Source organism: Pleurodeles waltl, chromosome 7 (genome assembly GCF_031143425.1).
Source record: "Pleurodeles waltl isolate 20211129_DDA chromosome 7, aPleWal1.hap1.20221129, whole genome shotgun sequence".
Taxonomy (NCBI): Eukaryota; Metazoa; Chordata; class Amphibia; order Caudata; family Salamandridae; genus Pleurodeles; species Pleurodeles waltl.
Genome location: NC_090446.1, coordinates 44,081,182 through 44,102,545, shown reverse-complemented (window position 1 = coordinate 44,102,545; position 21,364 = coordinate 44,081,182). Strand labels below are relative to the sequence as shown.

The window sequence follows — 21,364 nt, the reverse complement described above, 5'->3', positions numbered from 1 at the left end:
ATGGGAGTGAATTTAATTTCAATCCCTCTGTTGTTAATGCAAGAGGGAAATGTTTAATGGTGATATAAAGCACATTTCTAAGATGCCCAAAAATCCACACATTTGACTCAAGTGTTTGTGCTTGAGCGGTACCAGGATGGCTTTGAAAATGCACAATGACAAGCGAGACATGTATCAGGAGTAAAAAATGTACATGTAAACTTTGTCAATGAGAGGATAAGGACCTATACATTCATTCATATCTTTTGGGTAATTACATTCAATCAAAAACATATCAGACTATGCGTAGAAAAAAAGACTAAGTTAAACCTACAATTTATCAGATTTTAACATTTGACTACCTAGTTCTTCATTTACATGTGGGTTCACAACAACGTAAACCATGTCAAAATGTCAGGACATTCACATATGACTATTTCACATACATTTCATCTAAATGACAATCATCTACACAATCTGTGGTTTTCCTGAAAATCTGAGACATATCCAACACCAATAGATTAAGGGCGGAAGGTCACACATTTTTAAGTACCCAAATTGCTTTGGTAATTAATTCTAGTGTTGTCCAGCCATCATCTTAAACCTACTTTCATTGAGTACTTCAAACCGCAGCCAGGAACAATTCCTTCCTTGATCAATGGACCACCATGACTTCTGTGTGAGGCAAATCTATAGTGAGACGATTCCTGGCTGACCACAGCCTCATCTTTATGCTAATGTAGTGATATTATGGCAAGAATGCTGTGCCATATTTACAAAGAAAATGTATGCAAGGGGGTCGTACCCCCGTTAGGAGGACTAAAAAAATTACGCAAAGAAATCTAAAAGATTTCCTTGCACCATTTCTTTGCTGCATTTTTAAGGACTGCACAGAGCAGGCATCAAAAGGAGGAACACCATTATTTATAACAGGCCTGAGTGTGCTTTGCAGGATTAGCGTCAACATTTTTTACGCTAATCCTGCAAAGCACCAAACTAGAGGCAAATATTTTGACGGTAGTTCACTACGTACCACCATGGTGCATTAGGGGGGCACTAAGGAGTGCAAAAAAAGAGGCGCTGCATTGGATGCAGCGCCACTTTTCTTACAACTGCCCCTTAATGCGTTAGGGGGCCCATCTTGCATCTCTGCTACTGACAAAGACCTGGAAAGCTTCAATTGCTGGATGAATTCAACACTTGAACTTGTGCTTCCAGTCATAACTCAGTCTTACCAGTTGTGTCCCATGGCTCCCTAGTATAACCTTGCCCACAAGGGGGTTGAATCCTAAAGCAAAAAGATGAATCATAGGTTGCATGGGGACTGCACTCCCACCTGGAAGGCTGCGTTCAGAGCAGCACTCCATTCTTATATGTGACTGGTCCAGACCACGAGGGCCAATTATGCAGCCAGGACTTTTGTCTCTCACAATAATATGAGAAGTTTTTTTTTATTATTGTTCATTCTTCGGAATCACCGGACTGTACTGTCTCCACACTGGAGCAATCCCAGGATGTGTGCAACAGTTTTATTATTATATTTTACTGATAAAATTGCTTTTTTATCACTCATACCCTGAGAGCACTGTTTTTCCCTTCCCGCTACCGCAGACTGGTACAGCTAATTCTTGTCTTCTGTCTTGTTTCTCTTCTTTGTCCCTAAGAGACTTTGAAGCACTTATATCCTTTACTTCCTCTGCCTCTCTGATTGACACTTGTCCCATGCACATCATGTGCCAGGTTTCTGCTTTGGTGGCTCAGGCATTACAGACTATCTGTAATAAATCTATTTCCACTGCTTCTGGTCTCTCCTGTTGGAAATACACTTTGATGATCCCACTGCTTAAATAAAACAGCTGCTGATTCTTCTATCTTGAGGAATTTTCTCTCCTATCTCTCACTCTTTCTTAAGACTTTTATGTAGAAACAGACATATTTAACAATTTCTTGAACCTAGCAGTATCCTGGATGGTGCCTATTATAACTGTGGGTTATCACACAGCAGAGAGCCTGCTTTAATGCCTGTTTTTCACAATCTTCATATGCTGGTGGACTAGGCAGGACTTCTGCCCTGGTCCTTCTGGTCCTGTCTGCTGCTTTCAATATAGTTTCCCACAATCAGCCTTTAGATTGCCTGACTATGCAGGGATTCAAGTCAGTGTATTGGCTTGAATCAAGTCATATAACACTAATCATTCACAAGTTGTTAAACCCCCTTCTTTCCATTCTAAATGTTAAACTCTTTCACATGTTGTCTTTCAGGGTCTTCCTTCAGTCCTACAGTTTCTAAGGTATGTCAGGGCCCCTTGGTTCAGCTTATATGCCTGGATGGGCCCAGGTTCATATATTATGCTGATGACACGCAGATTCTCCTTTCCCTTGATGATTATTCTCAAGATGCTAGGATCAATTTTCAACATTGCCTAATGAAGGGTGTTGAGAGGATAACAGCAATTCCCTCATACATAACACTGGCAAGACCAAGGTCCTTTTAGTCTAAGGTGACAACTTTCCTCAAGATTTACATGCTGACCACTGGCCTTTACAGCTTGGCTCTGCACTAGTTTCCATGTCTACAGTGCACAGGAATCCATCTTGAACATAACATTTCTTTATTTTTACAATTTAATAAACTCTTCTTGGTCTGTTTTTTTTCTTTACAAACTTTGTGCAAAATTCAACCTTTTGAGTCCCGGCGCTTGGTTGTTCATGCTACCAAACTTAAACATCTTAACTATCCTAACTATTGTAACTCTTTCTTTCTGGGTTCTCTCGCTTGCTTACTACAGCATTCCCAAAGCAAAAGAATGCTGTTGCTCATCTTAAACTCATTCTCCCCAAATGTCTGTTTGCATTAGCTTGTAGGAAATTCCTTCTTTGGGCCCACCTGCTAGAAGGATCATTTTCAAGTCCATGTGTATTGTCTTCGGAGCATACCATCTATGTGGGCCAACTTACCTTCACACACATACTACAATTCAGAGCTTAATTTGTAAAGGAGTCCACTGCAGCTCTCACCACTCATTGCCCCTGCCTGCACTGCCAATGACAGTGCCAACACAACACAACTATTAATCATCACACTAAATGTGACAATTCAGACTCTCCCATGCTACTCAATGCTATAAGAATGACTTAGGCAGCAGATATTAGTCATTTGTAATGTATATTGGACTAAGAAACCACTGTTGTTGTGCTCATCTCTAAATTAGACAAACAGCACCACTATGTGGCAGACTGTCATAGGTGCTGATGCTGACATTTAGGTGCAGGTGCTGTGCACTGGAAACTACCGACCCAAATTCAGCACTGCTGCTCCCTGCGCTGCAGTCCCCGATCATCAGCTGAATGTCTTTTAGACGTTCTTATCTAACTATATCTGGGCCATAAATAACTTACTTCCCTTCTGCAGAGTAACTGGCCTTCATGTAGGCAGTCTCTGGAGTCCCTAAAGCCCAGCCCAAGGACACCCTGGAGTTAATCATGCACGCTATCAATTCCATACCATAGCATAGCAAGTCTCTGTGTTTTTGCCAATTTATGAATTCCTCTTCCTGTATTGACTAAACAGACCACATGATTGGGTGATTTTGTTTTTTTTTGTTTGTACTTGGGATCTATGTTGGCCCTGTTAAAATGACACCCCATTGTCACAGATTTATTGGTTGGATACCAGACAGAATACATACTATTGCACAACTATTTTGTGTCTAATGTTTTGGACTATTATCTCATATTGTGTTGGTGGCTTACTACTGTCGGGCTTCTGGCATACCAAATTCAATTGGGATTGGATCACCATAAGGAGACCAGTGCTAGTCTTGCTAGTTGTTCACAGTTTTTTTTCCTGATAACATCTCCAAATTCTTGTTAGATTATTACCATCCGACCACTAAGCGGCAAGGACAAAGGTTTTTTAGGGTCCTGCCTTTATCCCCCAACAGAATGATATACACTTCTTTACTTTTAATTTCCAGTTAATTCTTTTATCGAGCCAGGCTTCTGCACTAATTTCCTAAAGCATCATGATCACTGTAGTCACTTCTGTCCCTAAATCCTGCCCCTATTACTGCCTAGTGATGGTATTCTATCATTATTCCTGATTCCTCCGGCCTGTCTGGCCTCTAAACATCTATATGCTGGACTTTTGTCTCTCTTGGCTCTGACCCACACTCTGTTCCCAGCTTTCTTGTGCCCAATCTTGTGTCAGCTGATTTCCCTGGTCTTACTATTTCTAAGTCCCAGTTCTGCCTTCCCTTCATTGGTGGTTTCCTGATTCCTTGTACCGGGTTCTCTCCCTGCACCCGTGGTCTTCCCAGGAGTCCCCAACTACTTCTGCATGGTGAGCCGAGAGTGCAGCTACTCACAAATTACCTTACTGCTGGGTCTCCTAACACTCTTTTTGACCCTACTACATTATTCCAGGCTTACTTTTTGATTTCTGCTTTCATACTTGTTGATTGCATGGTCTTGTTCTTATTGTTTGTGTCTGTCCCTTATTTATCTGACCTCTTAGTTGCATAGTTTGCCTTGTTCCTAGTTCTGGCTGCACACATCTAGACCTGTCTTGCATATGCAGATTCCTAGTCTTTTATTCCATGTACCTTTTCCAACTGCATTATTTCTATCCTTTCCTAGCTAGTGTGCAGATTCAAAGTATTCACAGTTCTGTATATTCCTGTTCAGATATTGACCTCTTTTCCAGTCCAACTTTTCTCTGAGCTTAGTTTCTGTTGCCTTGTACCTTCTCCTGTTATTCTTCTCTTCTCTTCTTGTATGTCATTTTACTGTCCTGAATAACTGGCACCTTTTATTGCTTCTAAAAGTTGCCAGTTATTCTCCAAGGCTTGTGCCTCTGGCAGAGAGAACCTCACATTGCTTCTTCTCCATAGGAGCTGCTTAGTGTCTTCCTAAACTATGTGAAATTAATCTGTGACTTCCCTTCATGTAAGGTCTTTTTACTTCTCAAAGAGATCTCTTCTGAGGAGCAGACAAACTATCATTTATCAGAACTTGTCTATTGTTTACCTGCTTTCACCTTCCTGTTATTTGTACTTGTGTTACTGTAATAGTCTCCACTGCAGACTTCCCAGTTCCCTGTTCACTAACTATTTCAACTTGCTTGAGTTTTCAGCTTCCATCCAGCTTTCCTCCTAGCCGTCAGGTACTCCCTTGTTTACATTTAGCCTCTTTTCAGGAAAACTTTGTCCCTGCATAGACCAGCTACCCCCCTTACCTTGTCTTATTCTGAACTCTGCTAGTGTCCCTGACAGATTGTCCTCAACCTCACTAGTTCCCCTGACAATGCTGGTTTTAGGTTGACTAATACAGTGGGCTTTGTTCAGAACGCCGAACTTTACCATGATCAAATACATTTTAGATGTCTGCTTTCTGGAATCTGAACAAATGCAGTAATGCTCATGTGCAGGACACAATATCTACAGGCCTATGTGATGTGAGTGTGTGAACATACTCCTTCATAAGGTAGGGGTTTGCAAATAAATTCACCACATCATTGGAGTAATAATGCAGGAATGTCCTTTCCTTGTGATGATATAATATGAGGTGTGTAGTGAACCACATGGCAACTTGGTCTCATAGAAATTGGATTATATTGAGGAAGTAGAAACAAATTATTGGATTATATTGAGGAAGTAGAAAAACATTACCTTATAGATATGATTTTTCTCAGGCAGTTGTGGCAGTGGAATGTATGCACAGCCGTAGGTGGTTGCATCAGATGGTATAGAAAACTAAACATTGGGGAGAAAGAAGAATGATGTTAGATTTGCACCAACCTTGACTGTCAATAATGAAGATCATTCTAACGAACTGTAATTACAGAGCCAGGAGGAAACAGGATCAAGACAGAAATCCTATACGGCGTAGAATCTAGTATCTATTTTAGAGAATTACGTAGTACAATCTTGTTTGGAAAAAATAGTGAACCATTGTTGATGTACGTTTAAAACACCTGTAGAGGAATTTTCCATCTTGGTTAGGTTGAAGCCCTAAATCATATGCAATGAAGTGATTTGACAGACATTGAAGAACATTTTGCACTGCAGCATATGCTGCAACACATGTACAGATCTATCACTGTGCAATATGATCATTCAATAGGATTTGATGAATTCAACAGGAATATAATTGAGGCTGTCCTCCATTTTGCAAATCCTACTGAAAGCCTATGAATGCAGAGTGGGAGCCACACAAGGCACAGCAGGTCTTCAACCCTACATTAATCTCAAATTGAATTTTTTTCTTAAGGAACTGTTTTGTATTTCGAATTAAATGAGCATGCTGCAAGTGAACATCATGGGGATGATGCAGTGGTCCCTTTTCTCCTGGTCTTCTCTCTCCAGTGCTTGCAGTTGGCATTCACATGGTGGAAGTTGACTGCCAAGGGCGGCTTTGACTTTGTGAACGGCTCAGGAATGTAGTGTTTTATATGATGTGATTGTGGGTCCTCACTGTGTAATGCACTAACCAACCCATCTTGGCTCCAGTCAGTCTTGTTTGAGAAAACCTTAGCTCAACCTTGAGAATCTGTGACTTTGAGCAGTCAAGCTGTGTCAAAGGATCAATTGCAAAGCGTTTAGAAGTACCAACACAGCTGAACAAGAAAGAAACACAACAAAGAACTCCAACATCAATTCATAAAAATAGCTAATTTATAATGAATTTATAGATATCAAAGGAGGGTTCTTGATATATAAATATTCAAGCAATGTATAAATCACAGCTTTTCACTTGAAAGTAAACACATATTGACCACCGCCACAGTTAGCCGTAACTTTAAAAACATTTGGAAACTTTAAAGAAGTTGTGTTTGGGTATTCCGGCTTAATTGGGATGATCATCTCTTGTAGGAAGCAAGTGAAAGGGACCGGTAAGGCTTATGTAAACAATTACCTCAAAGCCAGAGTAGACTCTGGTCCAGCTCTAGTCCTTAGGAACCATCCAGCATAGACTTTAAATGAGTTGTCCTGATGCAAGGGATACAGGATGCTGAAAATGCTGAAGCATGCTGTAGATGCTGTGCTGAGGAAGGGGTTAGTCCTGGGCCTACTCCTCAGTACACGGTCATGGTGGGGTGAGTTAGACTACAGGGGTCAATGTCCCTCGAAATCAGGGTGAAGTCAAGCCAAAAACCAGTTGCCGCTGGTCTACTAGTTTCAGACCACAGCAAAACCAGCAGTTCCCTTTGGTTGAGGCTAATTTGATTCTTTGGTGATCAAACTGCACTCTGATAACTTTCCAGAGTCCAGAAGAATCGGAGCACCTTTTGAGCATTGGACTTGGTCTCCCAGGCTGCACTTCGGTGTTCAGCAGTGGTCATACGGTTGTGGATACCACTCACCAAAGTAGGCTTCTTCAGTTTTTGTGGCCCTGCACCTTGAACAGGAAGTAAGCCAAATGACTCTTGGAATCACTTCATCTGCCTGGTGCAAAAGGACAAACTTCTCCTTAAGCAAGGCACCACAGGCACATTCTTCTCTTTCCTGGGTCTAAGGAACAACAGGGCAGTCCTTCTTTAGTCCTCTATTCAGTTCAGACGTGATCTTGAGGTCTGCATTTCATTGCAATGACTACCAACTATTTTGTCAGGTGGTATTCTATCAATAAAATGGGAGGGGAGTCACTGATAAAGGGGGAAATGAGGGATGAAAGATAACCTGCAAGAGTTCGATAAAGAGGCAGGAAATGTCTGGTGGTGGATTAAAGAGGCATGAAGTGTAATCAAGACTTCACAGTGTTGGTCGTAGACACCCCCTTATAATGGTAGCTCTGACCACTGACTTCTGACCAAAATATCAGTCCCCTGCACTTTTTTTTTTACAAAACAAGCACTGGTTACAAAGTATAAGAAAACGTCATCAGAATGGTCAGTTTTTTTCCAGTCTTTCAGACTGGCATGAATCCAATCACTGGGCATTCTTCTCTCATCTGAGGTGAATTCCCTATCTGCTTGAAAGTATGGCATGTCAAACCTTTGCTTGGAAAACCCACAGCATATCTTGCTCACCCCAACAGGTCTCCATTTAGGACCTTTTTTCCAGTAACCAGTCAATTCCAATGGGCCGGTGACAGTTGATAGCAGCCGCCTCTGAACTATAAGCCTGCAGGAGCACCACAGCTCTATGGTTTTTGACTGACGATGCCACCGGCAGCAACTAGCTCCATGGTGATTCACCCAGAGATTTCACCTCCTGCAAGCAGACAAAGTTTCTAGATGAAATAGTGTGGAAGTTGACAAAGTAAGTCCATTTTCATATGTTACTGCTCAAATGCTCATAATTGTCCTTATTTCCCAATAACTCTGGGTGGGGAAAATATTGAGGATCATTATGCCCACTTGGAATGAGAGCTTTAGTTCTAATGTATTTTAGAACAATATAGTAAACCAACTTAAAAATACTGTGCCAGCAATAATCTAAACAATAAAGATCAATCCTGATTTTGAGTTGGCTGTGGCATTTAACAGGCATGCTGTCAATTACAGAAAATACATTCTGCCCACTTTTCACAGGGGTTTTCAGCCTGCCAAGTTTCTTTGATTCCCTAGATAATTCTCACCATTTGGTGTCACATAGAATGCTACATACTTTCCCCTGTGGGAAACTGGTTTCAGTAGAAATGGTCTCAATAAGAGACATTGCTTGTTGAGCAACACATTTTATTGTTTGCAATAGTTTGTGTCTTTTAAATGTTAAGTAAACCCTCATATGCACTTTTCATTTCGCATTTCTGCGATCTACTTGCAATTTCACAACGTTTTCATGAAAGTAATACTTATTTGCACTCCTTGCATTTAACCTGGTATAACAACCTAAGCAGCAGGTCCATCTTGGCACTGGCTATGACCAACATTCCTCCCTGTTAACATGATTCGAGAGCTATCCCATTGACACATAGGTTTGATAACATTGACCTAGAATCCAAAGTCTTTCTTGAACTAATGTCTCAGTCTCATGAATGCGTGGAAGTAGCCCTGTAGGTTTGATGGTGAAGATTACACTTTCTTACAGATATCTGACCCTACCTAAATGCTCCTTCTCTTCTCCCTCTCTATTTTCACATAAGCATTTCTCTTCTCATGTCACTCCTCCATGACATGATAGCTTTCATCAGAGCCCCATTCAGTAAGCAATTGTTTAAATATTAACTTTAGTTCTAATGTAACAGTTTTTGCAGCAGGTTTTTATTTTATGTTTCTGCCTCCTTTATTATTTTATGGGAGTGTTTTGCAGTACCAGTGAATGTCATGTGTGGGGTCTCTTTTGGCTGTAATAATTTTTAGAAGTGGAGTTTGTGCATAGGAATGTGCTTACTATACGTGGGTGGGTACACATCCTTACATATATCCCACTAGTCCCCCGTTATCTCCTTCTTACACTTCCCTAAACCCCACCTATTTTTAAGAAGTGCACTCAATTTTTCAACCGCTCACCCGTTCCCTCCCATAGTAACTACCAAGTAGAAAAACTACATGTGTGAGTATCTTCCTCTAGAAAAGGAGGAGAGGTGGAGATTTACATCCACAGGTTTGTGAATAGCATTTTGTAATACTTTAGTAGTATTATTGTAGTACTACTAAACTTACTACCACATGCAGTTTGTGAGTAGGTAACATAGACGTCTGCAGCTTGTGATTTGTGCACTGATGGTTGCAGAAGTTATTGGAAATTCTGAGCTTTTACACAATCCTGGCAGACACATAATAACTCAATTAACCCTAATAGCAACATCCCCTGCTGCCTTTTCATTCTTCAAATCCTAAGAGCTTCCGCCAGGACTAGAGTGCCTTGGAGGCACTTAAGACCAGGTTGGCACTATTTTCTCCCTCACTAAAAGGTGAGTTGTCTTCCAGCCCTGATGACATTGACCATTTAAGCTGTGTCAAAAATAAGAGTTGACCCTGTAGCAATGTTCAGATATGAAATTTTACCCAGTAGTAATGTTCAGACATGAGAGTTGAACCTGTTGTAATGTTCAGGAATGAGAGCTGACCCTGAAAGGTGATCCTGTAGTAATGTTCAGGCATGAGAGTTGACTCTGTAATAATTTTCAGACATGATAGAAGACCCTGTAAGTTGACCCAGCACTAATGTCTATATATTAGAGTTGAACATATAGTAATTTTTCATCTAGTTTAATCAAGTAATTTTACTTGGTGGGGCCTCATTGAATAGCTTAGGGAATCCAACTTTTAAAGGAGTTTTTTGGAGAAAGTGAGGCCCCTTCTTGTCTCATTCTGAACTTCACATACATTCTTAACCAAAAGATTTCCAACTCTTTGCTATTTTTTTTAAACTGAAAGAGTATGAACCTCCTCAATAAATTAAAAATGAAAGGCAAAATCTGTGGCCCTTCGTAGCAGTGGAAAACGTATTCTATAGCCATGGGGGCTGCTCAGGACAGTAGATCTGGAGCTAGGCAGCAGTCCCAGATCTCTGCTCGGAGCCACACACTCTCCCAGAACAAAGCTATCACTAGCAATGCACCCACCCTGAAGTCTCTACTGCTGCTTACCCATGTGTCTATATTGAACCAGAATCTCTGTGCCTAAAACTTATTTTATAAAAATATTGTGTCCTAAATATTGTTTATAAAAATATTGCGCCCACTGGGTTTAATGGTTAAAACATAGTTACACTCAATTGAGCAATTTCTTTGTAAACAATAGTTAGGCTGCAATATTTCTGTCAGACTATGGGCCTGATTCCACCCTTGGCTGATGGGATACTCCGTCACAAATGTGACAGATATCCCACCTGCACTTTTAGAAGTTCCATAGGTTATAATAGAACTTGGAATCTGTAGGACGGGGTAACCGTCACGTTTGTGACGGAGTATCCCATCTTCCACGGTCATAATCAGGCCCTATATTTTTGTTATCAATATTGCTACATGGAACCGCCCGCCAACACATTTTGCATGGTTACACCCACAGCACCCTGAATACCTCATCTCTCACACCTTTCACCAGCTGCTATAATCCCTGAACCTGCTGGGGATTGCAGGGGAGTGTAGCCTTCTCATCCATGATTTTCTGCTCCAGGGTATGGTGGTGTTTTTTCCGTCAGATATTATGAACAACCACTTATATTTACCTTAGCTTGTAATCCCTGAAGGAGATACAATATTAACAGCAGAACACAACATGAGAAAAAAGCTGGGAAAATATGGACATCCACTGGAAGAGAAAATACTGCTGAACAAAGAGAGGATCTAGAAGTACTAAGAAATGAGAGGCTCAAAGCAGCATGCCACTTTCAGGAAAAGATAGATACTTAAGGCTGGCACCACACATGAAAACTGCCTTTTAATGAAAGAATGTCTTTGCACTGCTTATATCAGTATGACGTAGCCCAAAGAGCAACATAAAGAACCATTTTCTGGGACAGAAAACTGATATTTTAAACTATAACTCATGTCCTATTGCTGTGTTTTAGAAGCAGTGCCAAGTCAGGAGAGTTTATTCAGAGGCCTTGAAAAAACAGTGTTTAATGTGCAGAGCCCAACTGATCCCTCTGTCAAACATGTGAGGCACAGTTTCATATGAATACTTGGAAACAGCTTAATGAACTTGACATATGATGCTCACATTGGACATTTTTATGTCATAGGTGAAGGATGGCTCTGGATCTGGTCCTGAGACTGGTGCTTCTGACAGCAGCTGGACGGATGCCATGAAACGTTGACTGGCTCCATGGTAGCGAATGGTGTCAGAAGTCCCATACGCGGCGATGATGCGCTGGGTGTTCGCCTACAGAAAGAGAAGGCAGAAAAGTTTACTGTTGAATACTTTAAGCTTTATCTGAAATTTTCTAGACTCTCTGACAGAGGTGGGATGGGGTGGGTGAATAAATGAATCATTGCCCATGTTTGTACTTTGCAAGGACATATTTTCACTCATAATTGCTCCAAGTTTTCAATGTCATCCGTTATAATGGTTATCTCTATTACAGTCAGTTAACATGTAACCCCTGGACAACAGCAGCACTAAATCACCATCACAAAAAATTAAATTACCAGTATGCTGCCGTCTCACCTAATGGTGATCATCACACGAAATCAATATGCCAGGCAACGGTGATAAAAAGAGATAGGGCTAATCACGCCACGGAGCCCATTTCACAAAGGTAACCTTAGACCTGAAGTCTAAATTTAGACCTGAAGTCCAGTTTACAAAGCTCTAAACCTAGACTTCATATCTAAACTCTGAGTTCAGGTTTACGTTTACCTTTGCGTATAGGGCTCTTCGACTTCAGGGCTAAACCTAGACTTCAGATCTAAACTTAGGGCCTGTATCACAAAGGTAAACTTTACTACGAGTAAAGTTAGGCTTTTGGTCTAAGTTTAGACTTTTGGTCTAAACTTAAACTTTTTTACTCACAGTAAAGTTAGACTTTTGGTCTAAACTTAGGCCAAACATCTAAATGTAGATCAAAAGTCTAACTTTACTCATAGTAAAGTTAGGCTTTTGGTCTAAATTTAGACTTTTGGTCTTAACTTAAACTTTTGTTTGAAGTTTACCTTTGTTGTCTGGCCACAGACTTCCTGTCTAAGTTAACCTTTGTGAATTGGAGCTTTAGACTTCAGGTCCAAACTTAGACTTCGGGTCTGAGTTTACCTTTGTGAATTGGCCCCACAATTTGCATTCTCCATTACATCACATACACTGATAATTATCTGTGTCATGGGCAACCATCCCACACTCATATGATAACCACTTACTGTGACATCGACATCAAAGGGGTCACATGTTCTGAACTTGCGGCTGAACCTCATGGTTGTAAGTCCGTCATTTTCAGACAAGAACTTAAGTTTGTAGTTTTGCACAGCATCCCGCACTGGGGTAACTTCCCCAATACCATGGTAGTCCTGAAACGAAGTACAATGTACAAATTATCTTGCAGTACAGAAATACTATACTGTGGTTCTATGCCAATATAACGCTTGCCTCTTGCACTTATAGCCTTTAGGACACATGATGAGTATTATAAGGTAGGTTATATATATAAAATATATATATCAGTATATAGGCAGTCACCACTAGGTAGTTATACTTAGGACCTTGTTTCTATAGGAAAAACGTTTTTGGACTTTTCTATATCTTTTGAGCCGCTTGATGAATCTTCACAAAGTTTTCCAAAAAAATTTGACAGTCACGTCACCTGTTGTCTGGAAAGTTTCAGGGTGATCTGTCAAGCGGCGGCCGAGAAAAAGAGGAGGTCAAAAAAGGTGTGTTTCCAATGTTAATTCCCGTATGGATTTTGAACAGATCTACAGCCACCATTTCTGGATGGAATTACACCAAATTAGGTGGTAGCTCTTAGTCCAGAAAGCGCCCTTTTTCTTATTTGGTGCAAATCCACTCAGTAATTTTTGAGAAAATTCAAGTATGAATATACAGGGATGTGAAGTCTCTGTGGACCCTCCCGATCTTGTACTGAGATCTGATTGGCTGACAACACTTCTACAAGTAAGTGATGGCAGCCATGTTGGGACTTCAGCCGAGTCCCAGAAAAAAAAGTGAAAAAATAAGAAAAGGGGCCTAGGTAGAGTCACCCTCACCCCTTAGCTCTGGTGTTAGGGGTTGCAGAGGGACACCCCCAGGGCACAAAGGTGTGTCTTTGTTCATTTTTCTTCTTTAATTTATTTTAAACTGCAAAAGTTTAAGGTTAACACTGAAAGGTGATCTCACTCTTTTTAACTGACAAATACATTTTTCCTTTCAATTGGTCCAGAAATATCTCATTATAAGTATATAATTCATCAAAGCATGAAAAGCTCTCTGTCTCTCTCGCTCTCACTCTCTTTCTTCCTCTATCTCAATTTATCTTTTTCAGTCTCTTTCTCCCACTCACACCACCCACTCAGAGCTTTAGAGCACACATATACCTAAAGGGCCTGTGTGCGCTCTATGCAATTAAAAAAAAACACTTTGGGGGGCTTTTTTTAGGGTCAAGCGTGCACAGGCGCTCTGTCCCATCTAATGTCTCTGTGGGCTTGTAACCACGCCCATGACACACCCGTCACTTTGGTTGGTTCATGGGCTTGCCTTTTAAAATTCGCTTGATTTAATTAGTGAAAGCATGCTTGAAAACATCAGAGGCTCTGTGTTTTCTGCTACGTTTATGGGCTACCTTTTCTTTTTATTTCCTATGCAGCATAATCTTGCTGGGCAGTAGTCGAGCGCTTTGCATGACTACGAGTTTATTTCTATTGTATCCAGGTGCAGCTTGGAGGATTCAAGGTTTTTCACAGCGCGATTGTGCTCGTTTTTTAAAAATATATATTTTTTGTAAATTTCCCCCATCCCAATCCATAATCCAGCCCACACCCCCTTGTTATGCTATCGGAATGCAAAGTGTAAGGTAAACAACTTGACAGCTTCATAGTGTGTGTTGTGAAATGCACCTAGTGCCATTAAACTTGGATTTCTCAAGGGAATTAACAAGAAATTAAAGAAGTCGCCCTTCTTTAAAAGTGAAGATGACATTGCTGCCAACTGTAATAACATTAGAGATGAGTTAAATTGTGATAATGCCTCCTGCCACAGCCCCCGGTTCAGGTGCAAGGCAAGTCACAGAGCTTTATTGCGCCTGCAGTTTAAACAATACACAAAGGGCCTAATTACGAGTCTGGCGGTCAACACACTACCAGACTCACTGTGGCGGTCGGACCACCGTGGTTCTGGTGGTCCAACTGCTACATTACAATGTTGGTGGGTAGACCTGCCAACCTACTCCTGCCTCCACCAGAATCCCCAATTCTGACGGTATGACAGCGGTACAGGTTGTAATCTGCCAAGGAGGTGCTGAAGTCAGCACCCCCCTGCTGATTACAACTTTGTTCTCCGCCAACGTTTTCATGGTGGTACAACTGCCATGAAAAGGCAGGTGGAGAACAAGTGCAGGGGCCACAGGAGGGCCCCTGCCCAGCACCCTTGAAATGTGCACTGTCTGTTCTACGCATGTTGCGCATTCTCAAGGGTGCTGGTGTCCCCTGCATGCGGCAGCATTACCACCGGCTCTATTTTGAGCCGGCAACAATGCTGCTGCCCCTTTTCCACTGGGCTGACAGGCGGGAACCTTGGTTCCACGCCCGTCAGCCCAGTGGGAAAATCGTAGTACGGCCGGTGGGGAGACCGCCACCCGACGGCGGCCTCTTCACCACGGCTAGGACGCTCGGCTTTGCCAACCGCCAAACTCGTAGCCAGGGCCAAAGTGTGGAAAGGAGATATTTATTGCAACATGCTGATTCTGTGCACACTAATACCCTGATTATAAGAGCAGAGCTACATTCCTATTCCTGTGCAAACACATGCTTGCAGATGGATCCGAATTACAAATGGTGTCAGAATTTGCCCCTGATAAATTCCAGCGGGGAGGACCCATAAAAAAGGCAAAACATACAGAATTCAGTGTGTTAAACAGGGTGTCAGCATGTGAAGCCTCAATTTGAGGGGCGAAACTTACGATAGGCAATAGTTATATAATAATAATTATCACAAAGGTGAGATGAGGATCGCTTTCCCAGTCGGGCATTGGTAATAAGAGCCTAAAGCTTAATAGGGGAAAAATGGAATCTCTGCCCCTCTCTACACATTCTGAGCCCTCGCATTTTAATTCTTACTTACATTAGACCCATTCTAATTTCATTTTGCATCAAATTTTGCTCAAATGGCTGCTTTTTCAGTGCGCTAAAAAGAATATTAGCACTCACTTTTATTTATCATGTCTGCAAACATACGTCCTCATCCATACAAATGAGAAAGACAGCCTGGGTTTAAGAGGTTTGCAGGAAGGGTGTTGGGTGAGCATGTACCAATAGCAATAAAGTGCCCCCTGCTGGGCAAGTCACCTGGGAATTCATTCATCTTACTAAGGAATTAGGCATTCGGCCTCGTTCCGCTACATGGCCATGGAACTCCTCGGTGACTTACAATATCCTTAGAACAGATGGTAGAGGGTTCTTTATCCTATATATAATTATACAATTATATTCCTGTTCTACAGAATGTGCAAGAAGATTATACTTGCAATTTTTTATTACAGGAAGAATATTCACTGGAAGTCTGGAGGTCATTGTTGCAGGAGAGAACTACATTTCTCTGAAAAGCAAAACGTATTTTTTTAAAAAAATGTTTGCATAACTAGTATTGGAAGCCTAACAAAATGTATTGAGACAAATTATTGTTGCATGAGAACTGTGGGAGGTGTAACAATAATTCCTGCCACATATATCATGTTATATGGAAATGTACAACAGGCGTGTTTGGTAGAGTCTATATTCTACTGGAAATAATTAGGGAAAAAAAGAAAAAAACGCGTCTTTATCGTCATGACTTTTAATTATGGGTTGTTTATCCATTTCGTTCTTCGAATTTGCTAGGATACCTTCTAAGAATCATGGTTTCAAGTTTATAAATGTGCATTAATAAATTAAATAATCTTTTCATTCATTCCTTCGGGCGGTGTGAGGCGGCCTCACTCATGATTCTCACAGGTAACACTCCAGTTGTCCTCAAACTTTCTCTCCTGTGTCACTCTACTTCCCTTTCCGACTGAAGTCACCGGATACGGTAACAAAGGGCGCCGATGTCTCCTCCCCTAGGTAACTTGGCTTGAAAAATAAAGGGAAAAACAAAACTTGCTCTCCTTCGAAAAAACATAACACGTGAAAGCGTCTGGTTACGGAAATTGCTTTTTTTCTATGCAAATTCTCTCCCAAAATCGGTAACTTTCAGGTACTTTCATCCGGATAGGCTGTTATACAAAGCCGACAAATGCTGCAACTTTAGAAAGTACAACGTTTAAAACCATTCTGGCGAAATTTCAGTTTCAAACTCAGTTAAAACATGAGTCTCAGTGCTGAAGACAAGGGGAAACAGCACAATTATGGTGATCACCAGTGGCCATGCAGAGCCGGAGGCCGCCTCATCCCTCCGCAGTGATCCCACAGTGCACCGCGAGGCTGAGGGGTACCCGTGTGCTTGGTGTCTGTGGACACGGCGCACATCCCACCGACGCTCAGTTTCCACCCGCGCTCTCACCCTGGCTGTGGTGTGTGGAGTCTCGTCTCTCTCAGCCAGCTAGAAGCTGTCATTCCGTGCCGCGCCTCACAAGTTTTCACATCAGTAACATTTGAGGAATGTGGCGTGACTTGTGGGAGGCGGAACAAACCACGTTGGGTAACAAAGACGGAAACTCGTTCGTTGTGTAAGGCAAATGCAGTTCATTGTTAGTAATAATGCCTCTGGGCAAACCACCCGTACATTAAACCTTCATCTCAATGGCATGACCTCACACCTCCTCCCCAGTCCACCCGTGTGTACCAGGCCACTGATGCCCCTCAGCAGTGATGCAACAACCTTTTCATCCCATCGGTGGGAAACAAAAGATTCTTCAAAGCGCCCTGATAACTTTCACCTGTACAACATGCAGTGCCTAGCCCTATTCCCGTCATAACGCTCATAAACCGACAGTTTATACTTTCCAAGTGTCACAGCAGAATTATTCAAACAGTTGATTACAAAACCCTACACCTGCCGCCGACAAACGGGAATTACTTCCCTTGAATGAGCTAAAAACCTCCCGGCGACCACAAGCACGCGGTAAAAACACTCTCTTCCCACGGCCTGCATCCCAGACTTTTTAAGATGACACAAGTCAGACCTCATCCCTCTTGGGCCAGCGCTACGTAAACACCCCGTCCCCAACACACCCAGATTTCCAGTTTTGCCACACCTCTTTTAGCTCAGTATATACCGGGAATTTGCTTAATACACCACGGTAAGGAAAGACCGTGAGAATTCAATAGCAGTGAAGCATTTTATGACTGCTGTTGGGAACAGTGATAATAATAATTACAATTGTATTAAAAATAATAACATCAGTAAGCAGTATTTAAGGATCGTGAGATGATAAATTACTCATTTAAATGAACTTGACTTATGATTACTTTGCTAACAGTGTTTTCCTCGCCTAGTGATGTTTATTAAAGATCCAGAGACCATGCAGTGGAATCTCACAAGGTTGGATTAGTCTATATTTTGCAAGGAGTTGGAGTTGATAAACATTATGTTGAATGCTATGGTTACCAAATGTTTGTTGGCATAAACTATCCACAGAGATTGAGTATTTGGGCGAATTGGCATCCTTGAACATATAAGGCCTGATTTAGAACTTGACGGACAGGTTATACTGTCACAACTGTGACAAATATCCTGTCCAAAGAAATCTAAATCTCATAGGCTATAATGGGATCTAGATTTCGGCGGACGGGTCCACAACCCACAGTGATCTCCATGGGCTTGTTGGCTTGCCTCCTGTTGCTAGAGACTAAGGGGGTTATTCCAACTTCGGAGGAGGTGGTAATCCGTCCCAAAAGTGACGGTAAAGTGACGGTTATACCACCAGCGTATTACAAGTTCCATAGGATATAATGGACTCGTAATACGGCTGGTGGTAAATCCGCCACTTTACCGTCACTTTTGGGACGGATTACCACCTCCTCCAAAGTTGGAATAACCCCCTAAGGGATATCAAAGTCTCTACGTCTGCTCCTGTGCCTGTTTCACTGTAAGTGGAGAAAGATTCATCTGCAGTCCTCATCAACATCTTCTGCGTTTGCTATTACTGTTGTGTTTTGAATACAAACTAGGGTAATTCCTGATGAGGCTTACGCAGTGCATGGCATCAATTGCCAAACTGAACACTATATTTTGCTGCGTCGCTTCTTGCCTACTCTGTCTTCGGCTGTAATTGGTTACGCATTGGCCTTGAAAAAGTCAAGTTTGTGACGAACCGTGTGGTCTCTGGCTGTGGATGTTCCTACATTTGTTTACTTGCAAAACCGATGTTTTTAAACATCAGGAAAAGGATCTTACTTCGTATGGACTCATCTGGATTGACAGGATATTATGGACTGATAAGGAGTGTTGCGGTAGTCCTGTAATTATTTCACTGTAATGTGTTTTGTTGCTGATAACCTATAGTACTGTTATTGCCTGAACATGGCTTGGGTTACAATTGCCTCAACATGGCTGCACATTGTAGCCAGATATAACACTCTGGAGATGTATATGTTGTTTATGTTTTATAAAAATCCAAGAAAATTAAGAAAAAAAGAGACATGGTCAGGACACTCCCAAGTGTGTATTTTGTATGCTTCTTCCACACTACACTACACAAACGCATCGCCACAAAACTACTAAACTTGCTGCAAAGTGTAGGTTTTGCTTTTACTTATCTGTGTAGAGTTTTCTCTCCCACTGTGGAGTCTGCACATGTAGGTGCGGATTGTAGTAGAAAATGTGAGGGGGCACAGGGTAAAGAAAAGGGGCGGACTTAATATTGAAGGAGTTTGAATTAGCAGAGAGTAAGAGGGTTTAGGGAGGGACATCATCTACCCACTAAAGAAAAAGCATATCGTATTGCTATGGGGGAGGAGACATGTAACTTACACTTTTTAAAAAAGTGAACAATTAAAGTTTGTGAATACCGAAAGTTGTAAACTTACTACAAAGTGTAAATGTATTCAAATCGCTTGAAATAAACTTTATTCAGCAACCTTTCTACAAACATATAACATCACAACACTACAACACAAAATAAAATCACAGGCACTAGCATTATCTTAGTTATCTAAAACATCAAGTATAACAAATGTCAAGAATTATAGATAATTAAAACTAAAATTCAGGTTGCCGTTGCATTCCCCCCCATTAATTCATACTTCTTATTTTGTGACAATGAGTACATCAGACACATTTTTCAACAGGATTTTAAACATTATTATATAATTATTCACCTTAAATTGAACACACAATAATATATTTATTAATATATATGGCTAAAATATTGAAAATGCTATTCTGTTGCAAAAACACTTGAGCCTTGATGAGCCTTAATGAGATGCAAATTTCTGTGAGGTATTACTACCTATACGTTTTTGAGATTTCTTTTAAAACCAATGTGTGTTTGCGTGGGAATGCCCACGTTCCACCACTGGTAGGTCTCTTGGGTGCAAAGTAGCAGAATATGCCCCAGAGCATTATTTGCACTAATGTATGCAACTTTCCAAAACAAACCATGGATTGCATTGGAAACGAAATCTACCATAAACCTTACTCTGGATTTGCATCACTTTTGTGAATGAAACCCACTGCAATGTGTTAGTAGGCCTTTATTTATAAACTATGTTTAAGGTTTAATTGAGCTTTTAAAAAGAATTTCTAATCTATGAAAATATTTCTTCTTTATAAATAGACCTTGATGGTGAACTAATTTTCTTCCTATGTATTGAAAACGGAAGAAACATACTTTTCCCTCCGATATAGTTTCATCCAAAAAGCAATGCTAAAATGATGTGAACTCGTTTTTTGTCATGTTTGACCCACGACATAACCATTTGCTCCCCCTGGAAACCACTTTTTTAACATTGTTCTACATTGAATGAATGGAAAAATAATTCACTGCATTTGTTTACAGCTATCCTTAACTGGTCAGCTACATTTAGGACAGGTGTCAGCTTTAGCACCACTTTTTCGCCACTGGGCCTTATAGCTGCTTTATCCCTTTCTCGCTGCCTGTCCGCTTCTGCATTCTCCTATCTTTAGGCACTATCTGTAAAGGGTTATAATTTCCAAAGGAGTGCAGAGTTCATGGGCGGATGGTCCACTGCAGTTTAATATGAACATTTGGTGATGCTAATCCATTCTTTATATAACCCAGATGCCCACAGGGAATCTTTAGTGCACTTACTGCAAAATAAGTGGATTGGTTTGATGATGGTGACACTCCACCAATCACAATGTCTGCCCCCGTCATGCCCCCGCTGGGGCTCAGTCCGAATCCAATCCATCCAGTGGTCCTCACGTGAAGTGCAAAGGTGATCTCCTCAGTGGTCTTGTTGAAGTCCCACAGCAGGAGAACTCTACCTTCAGTGTCCAGGGTCTTATTAAACCTCAGGTCAGCCAGCTGGCCCAGAACAAGGGGCATCAAGGAGAGAAATAATAATCCTTGGCAGCTCATGGTCTCCAGTGGTCCCTTCAGTATGCAATAACACACACCAATCCTCTCTTTGTAACAGTGCTGCTCTGAGGACTGTAGCATGTGCACCTGGTATTTATCACCTACCCACGGAGGACAAAAAAGAGTAGATTGCCACACTGTTGTGTACCAGAAACGCCTTGACTTATAATCACCCGGGGCAGAAATCTAACTGAAATTTAGGAGATTTTTTTGATCTCCTGAGTGAACATCCCTGTGGCTTCTGTAGTTTCTCAATAATCGTCCAGCATTTCCTGTCTAGCAGGTTGTTTGGCAAAGTAGTAAAAGAGAGAAAGTGGTTCATAGTACTTTGTATG

The 21,364-nt window shown here is 41.3% G+C and overlaps 1 protein-coding gene across 4 annotated transcripts in view; it reads right to left on the bottom strand.

Moving 5' to 3' along the window:
* LOC138303593 (putative DBH-like monooxygenase protein 2) overlaps window positions 1–21,086 on the bottom strand; it is a 186,845-nt gene extending 165,759 nt beyond the window's left edge. For 2 of the 4 annotated variants that reach the window (XM_069242867.1, XM_069242866.1), the window contains exons 1-4: window positions 20,760–21,086; window positions 12,724–12,870; window positions 11,591–11,752; window positions 5,649–5,732 (exon numbers count right to left, since the gene is read on the bottom strand). In XM_069242867.1, the coding sequence (XP_069098968.1) occupies window positions 5,649–5,732; window positions 11,591–11,752; window positions 12,724–12,870; window positions 20,760–21,029 (663 nt within the window). In that variant the 5' untranslated portion in view covers window positions 21,030–21,086. Of the gene's footprint in view, window positions 1–5,648; window positions 5,733–11,590; window positions 11,753–12,723; window positions 12,871–16,498; window positions 16,943–16,979; window positions 17,099–20,759 lie in introns of those variants that run through there. The other 2 variants (XM_069242868.1, XM_069242869.1) reach the window with 2 other exon arrangements.
* Between the last annotated feature and the right edge of the window lie 278 nt (window positions 21,087–21,364).